The following is a 14,192-nucleotide window of genomic DNA, read 5'->3' as shown; positions in this document are numbered from 1 at the left end:
ATGAGTACTATGTTTGAATAGGTATTAGCAAGTTTAATTTACTGTTTAATATATAGCTAATTTCTAAAACACAGGCAAATCTATACATTACAATTCTAAACATACATCAGAAGCTATTTCTTTGCCATCCAAGTGTGCTGTAAGGATGAACCAATCATTCATCTTCAGAGGCTTCTTTGGATGTTGCATTGGGATTTCTTCATATCCGAAGGATTTTCTCTTCTTGTCCAATTCCTTCAAAATAAAATAATTGTCTGTGTTGTTTATTCATTAAATTATTTGTGTGGCAATTCTGTATCTGATTATGATCGGTATTGGTGACAGGGAAATATGAAATAACCTCTTTCAGAGCAGGGTCAGGTGGGATCAGGTAAACATGGAGTTTGAGGAATGGTCTGTTGGTCTTGTATACGAACACCTTGCAGTTTATTTCCACTGAAAAGCCAAGTTTGACCAGGACCATTTTCAGAGAGAAAGTCGTCTCACACAGCTTGACATGGGACGATGTGACCTCAGACACTTTTTCCACAGTAACTCCACAGTCATCTATGTGCAGGACTGCAAACTTGTCTAATATTGTAGGGTTGTCATCTGTAAAAATATACATTTATTTTTATGTTTAGCACATAAAATTAGTAGAAGGATCACACCAGGTTGTGTAAAAATGCAACTAGAAATAAAAAATTAAATTTGATTTTATTTGCTTCATGTTCGCTTACCGATGCAGATCCAGTGAGGCAGGTACACAACATCTAACTTCCCAGCAATGACTGTGATGTCCATAAGGGGCCCTGCAGGCATGTACTGTATGCTTTCAATCTTCTCCATGTGATACTTCGAAGAGCAGAACTGGAACTTCAAGCTGACCTTTTCCATACAGACCCAGCGCAAGCCAGAGACGCTGCATTCAAAGTTTCCTGCTTCAGACTGTAGGCTAAAACATGAATGAAAAAAAGAGAGTTTGCATATATTCACATGAAGGGACAGAACAGAGTAAATGTAAACTTAGAGACTATCTGTCTTTATTTTTATTTGGTGCAAAACATGGCATTAACACTTAAAATAGCAAATCTCAAGAACTAAGATGAATGTTTTCTATAGTTCCAGTTTGCTGTAACAAAGTACTTAGGATGTTATTTTTACCTGTAAGTTGGAGCCTCGTCTGTACTGTTCACTTCAGGGTCAAGTTTAGTCCAGTCACTGGAGACCTGCTGCAGAGGACAACCATTTTTACATAATAACGTTTTTAACATCACATAAACAAATAAAACAAATGAATGAAAGAGATTACCATCGTGCTGCCACAACCCTCAGCCTCCAAGCTTCCTGAAGGCCCTTGTGAAGAAACATATGAACTTGTTGTAAATTATGTTATGTTATGCCACATTGCAATGCTTTAATATGAGAGCCGTATGATACACAAAACAAACTGTGACGATGCCAAAGGAAACAAAAAAATGATACAATAAAACAGATTTTATTTGTTTTGTATCAAATGATTCTTGTATAAAGATTACAGGAAACAACTGGATGGTAGCCAACATCAACACACAAGTAAAGTAATGGGTGTTGATGTTGGAGTCCTGTCTTTTGTTGGTACGGCAACAAAACACATTCCACAAAAGATGCAAAAATTAAAAACTGATTGACACTAAAATGACAGAATACTGTGTATGATTTTTGATTATTTAATATTCAAAACAAGTGAACAGCTTGCAATCGCTGCCTAATTGTCCACATGTAATTTGAATGAACACAAAAGCAGGCCACACTCTCTCTACCAAAGTCTTTATATTGGAATACTAACGTTGGGGTTTTCATACCTTCAGATCCTAAGGTGATTTCAGAGAACCTCTGCACCAGATCTCTCCTGTTCATCTCCTCTAAAACCTCCCTGGTCACCTCCACAGACTGCTGGCCGTAGGTCTCCACCATCAGCTCTGCTACTTCACCTCCCTCTGCTTTCTTCATTCGGTGCCTTGGGATTCTTGGGAAGCCTTTCTCCATTTCAGTTTGCTGCAGGAGCCGCTTGAATTTCACAAGCTCCTCGTAATTTAAATCCTCCAGTGTTTCCAAAATCTACATTTTAAGTGATATCATAGTTACTTCCTGATGGATTCAAAGTAATCAAAAGGCATTTATGTAAAACGTCGGGTTACTTAACGTAATCCCTGGTTCTTTGATAACAGAGTGAGGTGTTTCACTATGGGAATCGCTTAATGCGTGACCAACTACGGAAGCTCCAATGACACCACGTCTGTCTTTGACAGACAGGTCGACCCGTGGGGAGGGCCCCGCCCCCGCCCTCCTTTATTATAAGGGTCGACTGCACTGACCAGGTCATTCTTAAACGGTTTCTTCCCTTACCGGGCAAGGAGGGAAGTGTTGGTGAAACACCTCACTCTGTTATCAAAGAACCAGGGATTACGTTAAGTAACCCGACGTTCTTTTTCTAACTTGGTTCGGTGTTTCACTATGGGAGATATAGCCCACTCCCGGATTGCCTACTCTCCCAAAGCCATATGGCATCCTTAAACCTAGTCCATGACTAAACAGTCCCTGGAGTCCCTGTCTCCAGTACTGCATGAGCTAAGGATGGACCTGAAACATCCAACCTGTAAAACCTTACAAATGTGTGCGGTGTAGCCCAGCTTGCCGCAGCACAAATGTCCTCCACTAGAACTCCTTTAAACAGGGCCCATGATGTAGCCATGGCCCTAGTGGAGTGAGCCTTTAAATCTAAAGGAGGCTGCAGGCCTTTACACCTGTAAGCTAGCCCTATTGCCTCCACAAGCCAGTGGGACAGCCTCTGGCGAGACAGAGCTTTCCCCTTGAACTGTTTAGCCCAAGACACAAACAGCTGGTCGTTTCTCCTGAAACTTGCTGTCCTGTTTACATAAACGTGCAATGCCCTCACTGGGCATAAAGCATTTAACCTCTGCTCCTCAGCTGATGAAAACGGAGGAGGGTGAAAAGCCCTCAGCTCGACTGTGGGGCATCTGTACGCAGACTCCACAACCTTAGGAACAAAGATTGGGTTGGGCCGTAGACATACTTTTGAGAGCCCAGGTCCAAACTGCATGCATGCTGGGCGAGTGGACAGAGCATGTAAATCACTCACCCGCTTGGCTGTAGTCAGAGCCAAGAGCAATGCCGTCTTGAGTGAGAGAAACTTCAAACCCACACCCTCCAACGGTTCAAATGGGTGTTGTGAGAGGCCGTCTAACACCACTGACAAATCCCATAAAGGTACCAGGGACCTAGAGACTGGGAGTTTACGACGTACACCATTCATAAAGCGACACACCAAAGGGTGTTGCCCTGCTGGTTTGTCACCCAGTCCTATGTGGCATGCTGAAATGGCAGCCAGGTAAACCTTAATTGTGGAAAAAGCCTTTCCCCTGTCCAACAGATCCTGAAGAAAACAGAGGATATCCACAACCGAACATTGAAAAGAGACAATATGTCGCACCTCACACCACTCCTCAAACACTCGCCATTTACAGCTGTATAATGAGCGAGTAGAGGGGGCTCTCGCACACTGAATAGTGTCGATCACACTGGGGGGCAAACCAACTGCGTTTAAATTCAGCCTTTCACGGGCCAGGCCCATAGTGCTACCTGTTCTGGATGAGGGTGGTAAATCTCCCCTCGAGCCTGAGACAGCAGATCCCTTCGCAGCGGGAGGGGCCATGGTTGGCCTGAAAGCAATTGCACTATTTCCGCCACCCAATGCTTGGACGGCCATCGTGGGGCTATTAGAATCAGTGACAGGCCCCGCTTCCTCACTCTGGAAAGAGTGGGGGAGATTAGGCTGAGAGGAGGGAAGGCATACAGCAGAACGTTCGGCCATGGGTGGGCCAGAGCGTCTATCCCCAACCGTGCGTTTACGTCCGCCAGGGAGAAGTACAGGGGGCACTGCGTGTTTACCTGCGATGCGAAGAGATCTACGGCAGCCTGCCCAAATCTCTGCCACACCTGTGCCACTACCTGTGGGTGAAGCTTCCATTCCCCGAATAGAGGATTTCCTCTTGACAGAAGATCTGCTCCTATGTTCAAGACTCCTGGCACGTGCGTCGCTCGTAGCGACCCCAGCTGGTCGCTGGACCACAACATTATTTTTCGTGCCAGACTGTGTAGCTGCAGGGAGCGTGTGCCGCCCTGCCGATTTATGTATGCTACCACTGTGGAGTTGTCTGACTTTAGCAGAACATGTTTCCCCCTGAGGAATGGAAGAAAGTGTTTCAGAGCTAAAAACACTGCCATCAACTCCAGATAATTTATGTGAGCATGAGCCAGCTCCACCGACCAAATGCCGTTCACTGCTCTGCCCCCGAAGGTCGCTCCCCATCCCTTTAAGGAAGCGTCCGTCGTCATGACAACCCTCTCCGCTACTGCCCCCAGGCGCACACCCTGAGAGAAAATAGCCGGGTCCCGCCACTGACGGAGAGCCGCCATACACTCTGGTGATACCGTCACCAAACGACGGAGATGACGGCGGGGGCATAGTTTTAATGATGCCACCCATCTCTGTACATCCCTCATCATAAGGAGCCCGAGCCTCACTACTGATATAACTGACGCCATCAGACCCAAGAGTCGTAGACAGAGTCTGAACGGCACCGCGGCTTTCAGTTGGAAGCGCGCCAGGCACTGTCTGAATGACGTTATTCTCTCCTCCGAGAGACTGACACAATATCTGAGGGAGTTTAAACTCAGACCCAGGTAGACAGTGCATTGAGTGGGCTGTAATCGGCTCTTGGACCAATTTATTCTGAAACCCAGGCCCGTGAGGTGGGACGTTAACTTCTCCGCATCCTTGATTGCCTGTTCTTGTGAATGAGAGCATATCAGGTAATCGTCTATGTACGAAAATACTCTGATGCCGCTGCTCCTTAACGGAGATAGCGCTGCTTCCACGCACTTGCTGAACACCCGAGGGGCCAGTGACAGACCAAAAGGGATAGTTTGATACTCGTAGGCTTTGCCTTGGTAAGCAAACCTGAGAAACTTCCTGTGTGCAGGGAGAATATCGACGTGAAAATATGCGTCCGCCAGGTCGATCGTTATAAAACAATCGCCCGGGCGGATCGATTGACAAAGCACCTTGTGTGTCAACATTCTGAACGTGTATTTCCTTAAATGTTTGTTTAATACACGAAGATCTAAAATAGGACGGAGAGCAGGTCCCCCTTTCTTTGGAATGAGAAAGTAGCGGGAGTAAAACCATTGCTGACTCTCCTCGTTCGGGACCATTCTGATCGCTCTCTTGTGTAAAAGAGAGTTGATCTCGTCCTGCAGCACCTGCGCTGCTTCTCCATCCGCTACTGAATCTAACACACCGTTGAACCTCGGTGGTTTCATAGCGAATTGCAGTCTGTACCCTCGCGAAACAGTCACCAGGACCCAGGGGTGAACTGCGCATGCGCGCCAGCGTTCTACCTGCGCAGCCAGAGGCCCCCTGAAGCACTGCACTGTCTCTCCTACCGTGGGTAGAGAGAGACAACCCTCCGGAGGGGTGTGAGCGCCCTCTGGAGGGAGGGAAGAGGAATGACCCTGTTCCCTTATACTGTTTGTTTTTATCATTTTTTGTTTTGTGTACTTTGCCCTCAGCTGTGAGCTTGGATGCAAACGTACAGACTTTATTTCTGTCAACATGGGGATGTGAACTACTGTTTGAGAACAGTGAACATCTTGTGCTTGGTGACACATTAACAACCCCTCTGTCTCCTCGCTCACCTCTAGAGGAGGGACCCCTTGGCTTTCGGCTGGAACGGGAGCCTCCGCGCTGAACATTGAGGGGTTAAAACTCACCTCCTCTCCTCTCCGCCTTTTCACAGGTGGAGGAGGGGGTGACGGGCCGGCTTGTAACGTTAGGATGGCCGTTTCTTCCTCCCCTCCACGGGGTTGGAAGGACGGCGCTTCGCCGCCGCAGCCGCGAACGACTGTTTTCCCCAGGGTCTGTTATTACCGGCTCTCTCTCTCGGCGGCTGATCGTTGCGGCTAGCCCCGGGCTTATGGGTTGGCTTGCTGTCGTGCTGCCTTCCTCTCGCTGCGGCGGCCGCTGCAGCGAAGCCAGTACGAGCTGGGGGGCGCGGTGTCTGCTTACGAGGCAGACACAAGTCGAAAGCCTCCCCTTCCTGTTTTCTGAGAGTGCTGGTTTCTCTCATTTTCTCAAGGGCTGGGCCGAAAAGACCCTTGGTGGGGTCGTATGTCGCGTCCATCACTTCGGCTTTCTGGGCATCCCCTAAGCCTGACAGGTTGAGCCACAAAGCCCTCTCCCCTGAGACCGCCAGCCCCATGACGCGGCCGCAGCCCTGCACCGCTCCACGGGAGGAACGTAACAGTAAATCATTCACCACGCAAATCTCGTCCCAGAGTACTGGATTTGGAACTCCAGAATCTAGTTGTTGGCCCATTTCCTCTAATATCTCAGCCTGGTAAGCTGACAACAGCGTGACAGCGTTCAGAGAACAGACAGACTGAGCTGCGTATTTATACATTCTCTGATAAATGGCAGCGGTCGTTCGTTCTACTTTACCGGGCAGTGAGACGTTAGAGGCCGCAGAAACGGACCGGCGATTCGGGTGGAGGTGGTACGCCACTGAAGGCTCCACGGCTGGGGGTTCAGCCAGCCCCAGGTCAGCCATGCCATGCACCTCTAGTTTAGAGTGGCCCTGTGTGGCAAGTTTGCTTTTATAAGGGCTAGACCAAAAACGGCTCATTTCCTTCATGCATGCTGGGACTGCTGGAAGGAGCTGTTTAGCCGGAGGCTGGGCTGGAGGAAGCCTTTTACCATCGTATAGGTCCCTCACCGTCCCCTCCGTGCCCTGGGCCGCTGGCCATGGGATGTTTAGCTTGGCAGCGGCGCGCTTGCAAACCTCATACAAGTTGTTATCGACCGGTGAGGCCGCATCAGCACTGCTGGGGGGTCTGGATTCTAGAGTGGGGAAGGTGGAATCCTCCTCCCCTTCCTCCATATCATCCATATCGAGGATGTCAGAACTGGCATCGCCGTCTGCATCGTCGCTCCCCGCTAAGAGACCTTCGAACAGCGGAGGCATGTCCAGTGGCTCTAGCTCGTCCATCGCGTCGGCCCAGCTCGTCGAGACTGGCCGCTGATGGGCAGTGGGGTTTGCTCTTGCCTCGGTGGTTTTAGCCAGGCATGGGTCCTGGCTGTTAATGTTAGCCACCGCAACCCTCAGTCTCCTCTCTAGTATTTTTTCAGTCATGGTGGCGCAGTGAGCGCAGACCTGCGGGTCAGCTAGTGAAGCCTGGGCGTGTTTAGCGCCCATGCACACTATACATAGCGGGTGTGGATCCCTGCCCGAAATGATGGCTCCGCATGACGCAGGGCAAGGCCGGGACGCACCCCCCGCTTCCCTGGGCTCGGACCCTTTGGCGGGGGTCGCGGGCACAGACATGATGACTAGAGAAGTAGAAAGAAGCTAGGCTGTTAACCTAGATATCTTGCAAGAAAAAACAAGACTCGTCGTAACACGTTAGTCTTGTAACAGAGCACCGGCTATAGCTAGTGTAACCTTACTACAATCCGTGCCCTGTGGAGGATAGCCCGCCGTTACGCGATGGCTATGCGTCGGGAGTCTGGTTAGCCACCAGCTAATGTTTAGCTAACCCGACCGGGCTCGCCTGAAGCTATCGCCCTTAATAATCGCTTGCTGCTCGGTAAACAAATACCAAGTCGCTCGCGAGAATAGCTCGCCACAACGCGGTCGCTATTCCAATAAAGCTTAAACTCACTTTATTTCAATGACGAAAATTTCCAGCACAGTCCAGAGTCGTAATCGGAACCGCGCTAGGCGACGTAGCTCCTTGACGGGACGTCTGATAGCAGTTAAGCAAGTCCGACTCGTCCGGATGCGCTGAAGGAGCTTAAATGTAGATTATTCCGCATGGGAAGAAAGCGAGAATGACCTGGTCAGTGCAGTCGACCCTTATAATAAAGGAGGGCGGGGCCCTCCCCACGGGTCGACCTGTCTGTTAAAGACAGACGTGGTGTCATTGGAGCTTCCGTAGTTGGTCACGCATTAAGCGATTCCCATAGTGAAACACCGAACGAAGTTAGAAAAAGAACCTCTTTACTGTCAGCATAACCTGTAACAATTAAATGAAATCTGTGTTGTGTGAAGTATGAGTGAAGTAACATTACTCACTTTCTGGAGCAGTCCAGACTGGTAGACTTTCTCTGAGGGGAAAGAAAAGAGACAATGACTGAATGATTCAAAATCAAAAATATAAGCAACTTGAGACAGATTAAGCTGATTTTGCATAAAATCTATTATGAACGATTATTTGTGATATAATGCGAAACTCTGCTAAATTCTGACATAAAAATCAGAGAGAGAGAGAGAGAGAGAGAGAGAGAGAGAGGTTGATTACTGCCATCATTAGCACCCATTAAATCTAAAGGAGTCCTATGCAAAAGTTCTGCAACAAATTTTACAAATTTTAAATGTCAAATTACACATTTCAGTATGTCAAAGAAGTGTTCAGTCAAATCAATAGTTCAGTTTCGAGTTTATTTTTTTACCCTAGGAAAACTGAGGTACCACAAATGGCCACTTCATACAGGCTCCTCTTCATAAAAATGCTTAAAGCCTAAAAAACAGTTTTGTTCAATGTATGGCTGGAATTTTTGTTATATAAATACTTAAATTTGTGCATAATTAAGGACATGGCTGCTTTGAGTGACAGGTGTCTGCGGTCAGGTGGCGTTTTTCACAAACCAGGTTTCATTCAGTCTGACACAGCTCAGCCCTGTTCCACTCAGAGTTAGGAGGAGTCAGACACTGCCAAGATGGTGACTGATAAAACTTTACACACCCAGGGGTGACTTCACAGCTGCATCCATGTGTATGTGTGTATTAAACGGCAACTTAGAATTTGTTCCCCCTAAAAAGTTACAGTTGCTTTGAAAGAATATAAATAATGAAGAACTTATTGCTGCAAAAATTACACTAAAATCTACCATGTAGTGAAATCAATAAATCATAGCAGCTGCATTCAAATAAATATGAGTCTATAGTCAAATTAATTGATGTGGTATGTTGCATCAGGAGCTATTAGGAATTATAAAAGTCATGTATTACACATTTATGATCGTGTAATGTAGCAGCTTTTGTTTTCTTTCTCTGACCTTTGAGTCCTGAGCTGGTCTCTGACAGCCTCTCTACCAGATCAGGCCTGTTCATGTCCATGAAAACCTCTTTGGTCACCTCCATCGGCTGCTGGTTCTCCAACATCAGACGCACCAGTTGGCCTGCACTCTTTGCCCAGTCCAGTTGACTCCATTGGATGAGTAGAAGCCCCTTCTGGAAGTACGTGAACTGCAGCAAATACTTAAATCTTTCAAACTCCTCTTGAGTGAAATCCTCCAGTGATTTCAAAAGAACCTGTTTCACAGCTGCCTGAAAAAATCAAAGGATATGTTAAGCAAATGTGTCATTAATTAACTGGGATAGGTAAAGAATTATTTCCTTGGGTTTTAACAATGTCGGTGTTTTGAAATGGATGAGATTCATATTTTCTACAAGATTATAAAGACAATGATACACTTGGTAATATCTGTTTTCTCCTATTTTATCTACAAACACAAAGTATTTTATTGTGTATTAATTTTTTTAGCAACATCAATACATATGATGACTCCCTTCATCCCTTTCATCAATTTAAACTGATTCCTACTACCTAATACAACACAATAAAAAAAAATCTAATTTTAAACACATGTGTATCATCATTTAAAACATTCAAGAACCTGCATCTATTGAAAAAGCTGAGATGTGTTTGACTCACTCTCTTCGTCACTGCAGGTCGATGTTCATCCACAGAGGGGTTCTCTGAGGAGAAAATACATTTAAAATGACTCAGATGGTTTTAATCTAATTTAACAAAGAGAGTGTATTTGACTTGAATGAGGTTCAGTTACTTTTAAAGCAAATAAAACAAAACAGATTTGGATGAAATCATCAAACAACAACATATCACAATCTAAAGCATCCTGGATACACCCTGGACTGGTCAAGCTCACATTCACAGTCGCCAATGAACCTAACCTGCATGTCTTTAGACTTTGGGAGTAAGCCGGAAAACCCGGTGAAAACCCTCAGTGACAGTTTATCTGTCTCTGTCTTACCTTTGAGTCCTGAGCTGGGCTCTGACAGCCTCTGCATCAGATCATTCCTCTTCATTTTCTTTACAACCTCCATGGTTAAGTCAAAAGACTGTTTGCCGTAGGTCTGCACCATCAGATCCACAAATTCTGCTCTCTTTGATGACATGCTGACTGGAAGTTTCTTCTGGGAGGCAGTCTCTATCAGGATCCTCATGAATTTCTTGAGCTCTTCGTCACTCAAATCATTCAGAGTTTCCAAAAGCAGCTGTTTTACAGCTGACATTGTTGCTACCTGAAATAATCAGTACAATCATAGGACATATATTTAACTCACAAGGACAATTATAAATGTCTCTTTGCATCTTATCAGTGTTGATGTAGACATTATATTCCTGCTGGATCACAAAGCTAATGATCTATTTGGTGATTGATGTATTGACTTACGTATGTTTACTTTTTTATTTAGATTTTCATTATGTCATGTTTTTAATATTTAGTTTGATGCTTTGAAGAATGGTACAATAAGTAGACATTTGTGATGGGTACACTTGCATTAAGTCAGACAAATGTGAAACTACTCACCCTCTGGATCATTGCAGGTCGATGTCCATCTAAGTGTTTCTCTGACGAGAAAAAAAGGGTAAAAAGTGACACATTTAACATCTGAAAATTAACTCTCTAATCAGGCAAAATAGCTTTTTGTCTTTTAAGATGCACAAAAAGACTTCGTCTTTTCTCTATATGATAAATCTTTTCATTATAATGTTCAGAGAAGAATGACATTACACAGCTTGTAAAACATATAAGACAAGTTAACGACAAGTTTAGTGATTTTAATGTTTTGTTTTTATTGTGTTACCTTTGGGTGGTGAGCTCCTGTCTGACAACCTCTGCACCAGATCAGTCCTCTCCATCTTCTTTAAAACCTTCTTGGTCGTCTCCACAGACTGTTGTCCTTCAGTCTGCACCAGTAAAAACACCATGTCCTGCATGTGCATTATCTCCAGCAGCATCAATGAACTGGATGAGATGCATTCTGTGAAGTCAGTTTCTTGTGAGAGGACCAACTGGAAATTCTCGAGCTCATCTTCTCTCAAAGCAGCCAGTGTTTCCAAAAGCAGCTCTATGACAGACGCCATAGTGTCCACCTGGTAAATTCAAGGAAATGTTCATAGAACAAAAGTATCATTTCTCAGCACTTTTTTTTTTTTACTTCAGACATTTCTTACTTTCTGGATCAGTGCAGGCCAATGTTCATCCACATGGTGTTTGTCTGAAGAGAAAAGGAAATAAAAATGAATGATTTAACATCACTCTTCATAATCTGACACTGTTGAGACTATAAAAAGTCTAATAATAATAATTTATTTCAATGAATTGAATGAACACATAATTTACTTTAAAATATCTAAAAACACAACCTGGTGAACACTGTCTCATTTGCTATTAAACTCTAGAAAATATATTCTGGAATGTAAATAAAAACAACAACTGCTTTAACTTAACTATTTTCTTAGTTCAAGGAATAGTATTTGTTACTTTGTTTTATGTTTATCAGTGATTTAAGTGTCTTAGTTTTCATAGTGCACCTACCTCCCTCTGCAGTATTCACACCAAAATCTTCAGCTGATGATCCTGCAGCTGCAACACATTTAATAACAATTGTTATTGTAAAAATAAATGCATTGTATGCCATGGAGTCCTCGAAAAAAATGCCTCTAATATTCCTGTCAGGTGTGTGTACTGAAGGCAAGAGGAAACCATGGTTAAAAAGACCGGAGAGGGAATCAATGAGAAAACACTGTAATAATCGACTTCAATATTCTGTAACCATGCATATTTATTAATTATGACATATTAATGTGACAGTTGTCTTCTTTATCTTACCTTCGTGTCCTGAGCTGGTCTCTGGCAGCCTTTGGACCAGATCAGTCCTGTTCATGTTCATGAAAACCTCCTTCATCACCTCTACAGACTGCTGACCGCACTTGTCCACCATTAAATCTACCAGATCTTCTACCTCACTTTCCACTGGCAGTTGTCTCTGTGAGAAGAGAGGAAGGCTCCTCTGGAAGAACGTGAACTGCAGCAACCACTTGAATGTTTGAAGCTCCTCGTAACTCAAATCACTGAGTGTTTCTGAAAGCAGCTCTTTCACAGCCGCCATTGTTGCCACCTGGAAAATTACAAGTACATGTAAATTGAGAAAATTGGAATGTTTTATGATACGTTTTTCTACATCACCTCAGGTACTGATACATTTTGTAATTATCTGTTTGTTAGAGCAGGTGATGATTCTGTTTTACTTCTACTTATCAATATCTATAACCTGATTAAGACTTGATTCAATTGTATTTAAAGGCTGTAACTATTTCACTGTGCTGCTCAAAAACTGAGATGAGCCTCCTGATCTTAACAAGGTGTTGTGGATGAATTCACCGTAGAAAAAGTTGGCAGGACAATTATATTTTCTCAATTTCATGTTTAGAATTTTGAAAGGTTGTTTTAGCTACACTGATTTGATGATGATAACAATGTCGAGCACAAATTGATCTCAGCCTGCATCTTATGAAATAAACGCTGTACTGTGCATGATCAGAGAGATATAACATCACTCACTTTGTGGATCAGTGCAGACAGGTGTTCATCCAAAGAGTGTTTCTCTGATGAGAAAGAAAGGAGAGAAAAAAATAATGATTAACATCAGGCAATACGTCTTTGTCAAAAAACACACAATTCAAAGAAGTCAACACAAAATTACACTCAAACCTCAACAATTGAATAATATATCAGACACTTTTCTCTCTCTCCTTGTACATATTTAGTTATAATATGATTATGTATTGTATATTAATACAATTTTATCATAATATTAGTATGTTAATAGATATATATTAGATGTAAAATTATTTAAAATGCCTCTATTCTCTACATTATTAATCTTATTGATTAAAATGTAAAGAGAGCAATACATATACATACATACACTTATGATACAAATGTTAAGGAACAGTTTTATGATTTTTAGATGTTTTTATCTTTATTGTCTTACTTTTGGGTCCTGAGCTGCTGTCTGACAACTTCTGCACCAAATCAATCCTGTTCATCTTCCTTAAAACGTTCGTGGTCGTCTCCACAGACTGTTGGCCGTAGGTCAGCACCAGTGAAAACACCATGACCTGCCTGTCTGCTGTCTGTGGCAGACTCAATGAGAAATCTGAGAAACGTCTGTGAAAGGGATTCTGATGCTGGAAGACATTCTTGAACTCTTTAAGCTCCCAGTCAGTCAAATCTTTCAATGTTTCCAAAAGCAGCTCAATGACAGACGCCATCGCTTCCACCTGGTAAATACAAAGAAAATGTTCATGAGGCAAAAGTGCAATTTCACAGCTGGGATAATTACTTTTCCTTTATCACATTTCAATAATGTCTATTTTTAAAAATATGGATGAGTTAAGAGAACATACATCATATCCCACCAGGTAATTGCACTGATAACATTTGTCAAACAAACTGCTTCTATATGCATACATTTCCAGGACGACATCAAAGTTATTCACTTTTATCCTCTTAAAAAGTATTTTATTAAATATTATTACTGTTATTATTATTATGACTATTTTACTGCCAGATTGTAACTCTTATGAAAACCACAAAAACTGCAATGAGCCTCTTGAATTTTAAACCAGTTACCAAATTTCTTGTAAGAGAGAGAGAGATAACCATAGAAGTAGATATAACCTGTGTTAATGACATTATTGGTAATTAACATTGATAATTAATATCTCTAGTGTACATGATATGAATCATCAGTTCAGCTCTGTGGGAAAACTGAAGAAGAATGGTTCGTATCATCAATAACAATGTTCAAGATGTCAAAGTGATGTAACATTACTCACTCTTTGGATCAGTGGAAGCTGCTGTTTATCTGAGGAGACAAAAAATAGAAAAACACCTTTTAGGAATTCATTAACATTTATAAAAGTAAGCTTGTGACTGGAAGGTTGTTGGTTCAATCCCCAGATCAACAGGATAAATCTGGGTGGGTAAAATTAAA

The 14,192-nt window shown here is 43.4% G+C and overlaps 1 protein-coding gene across 4 annotated transcripts in view; it reads right to left on the bottom strand.

Annotated features, from left to right (window-relative positions):
* LOC131976321 (uncharacterized) overlaps positions 1-14,192 on the bottom strand; it is a 55,677-nt gene that overhangs the window by 24,777 nt on the left and 16,708 nt on the right. For 3 of the 4 annotated variants that reach the window (XR_009394787.1, XM_059339295.1, XM_059339296.1), the window contains exons 16-33: positions 14,035-14,063; positions 13,188-13,476; positions 12,755-12,798; positions 12,023-12,311; positions 11,729-11,776; positions 11,365-11,408; positions 10,995-11,283; positions 10,718-10,758; positions 10,157-10,427; positions 9,817-9,860; positions 9,158-9,428; positions 8,175-8,206; positions 1,824-2,079; positions 1,292-1,335; positions 1,144-1,211; positions 720-934; positions 341-591; positions 106-234 (exon numbers count right to left, since the gene is read on the bottom strand). Coding sequence is in view for 3 of the 4 variants with exons in the window: in XM_059339295.1 (XP_059195278.1) it covers positions 106-234; positions 341-591; positions 720-934; positions 1,144-1,211; positions 1,292-1,335; positions 1,824-2,079; positions 8,175-8,206; positions 9,158-9,428; positions 9,817-9,860; positions 10,157-10,427; positions 10,718-10,758; positions 10,995-11,283; positions 11,365-11,408; positions 11,729-11,776; positions 12,023-12,311; positions 12,755-12,798; positions 13,188-13,476; positions 14,035-14,063 (2,654 nt within the window). In the remaining variant the exon portion in view is untranslated. The remainder of the gene's footprint in view (positions 1-105; positions 235-340; positions 592-719; positions 935-1,143; positions 1,212-1,291; positions 1,336-1,823; positions 2,080-8,174; positions 8,207-9,157; positions 9,429-9,816; positions 9,861-10,156; positions 10,428-10,717; positions 10,759-10,994; positions 11,284-11,364; positions 11,409-11,728; positions 11,777-12,022; positions 12,312-12,754; positions 12,799-13,187; positions 13,477-14,034; positions 14,064-14,192) is intronic. The other variant, XM_059339294.1, reaches the window with a different exon arrangement.

Source organism: Centropristis striata, chromosome 8, assembly GCF_030273125.1.
Source record: "Centropristis striata isolate RG_2023a ecotype Rhode Island chromosome 8, C.striata_1.0, whole genome shotgun sequence".
Taxonomy (NCBI): Eukaryota; Metazoa; Chordata; class Actinopteri; order Perciformes; family Serranidae; genus Centropristis; species Centropristis striata.
This window is presented reverse-complemented; position numbering and strand designations above follow the sequence as displayed.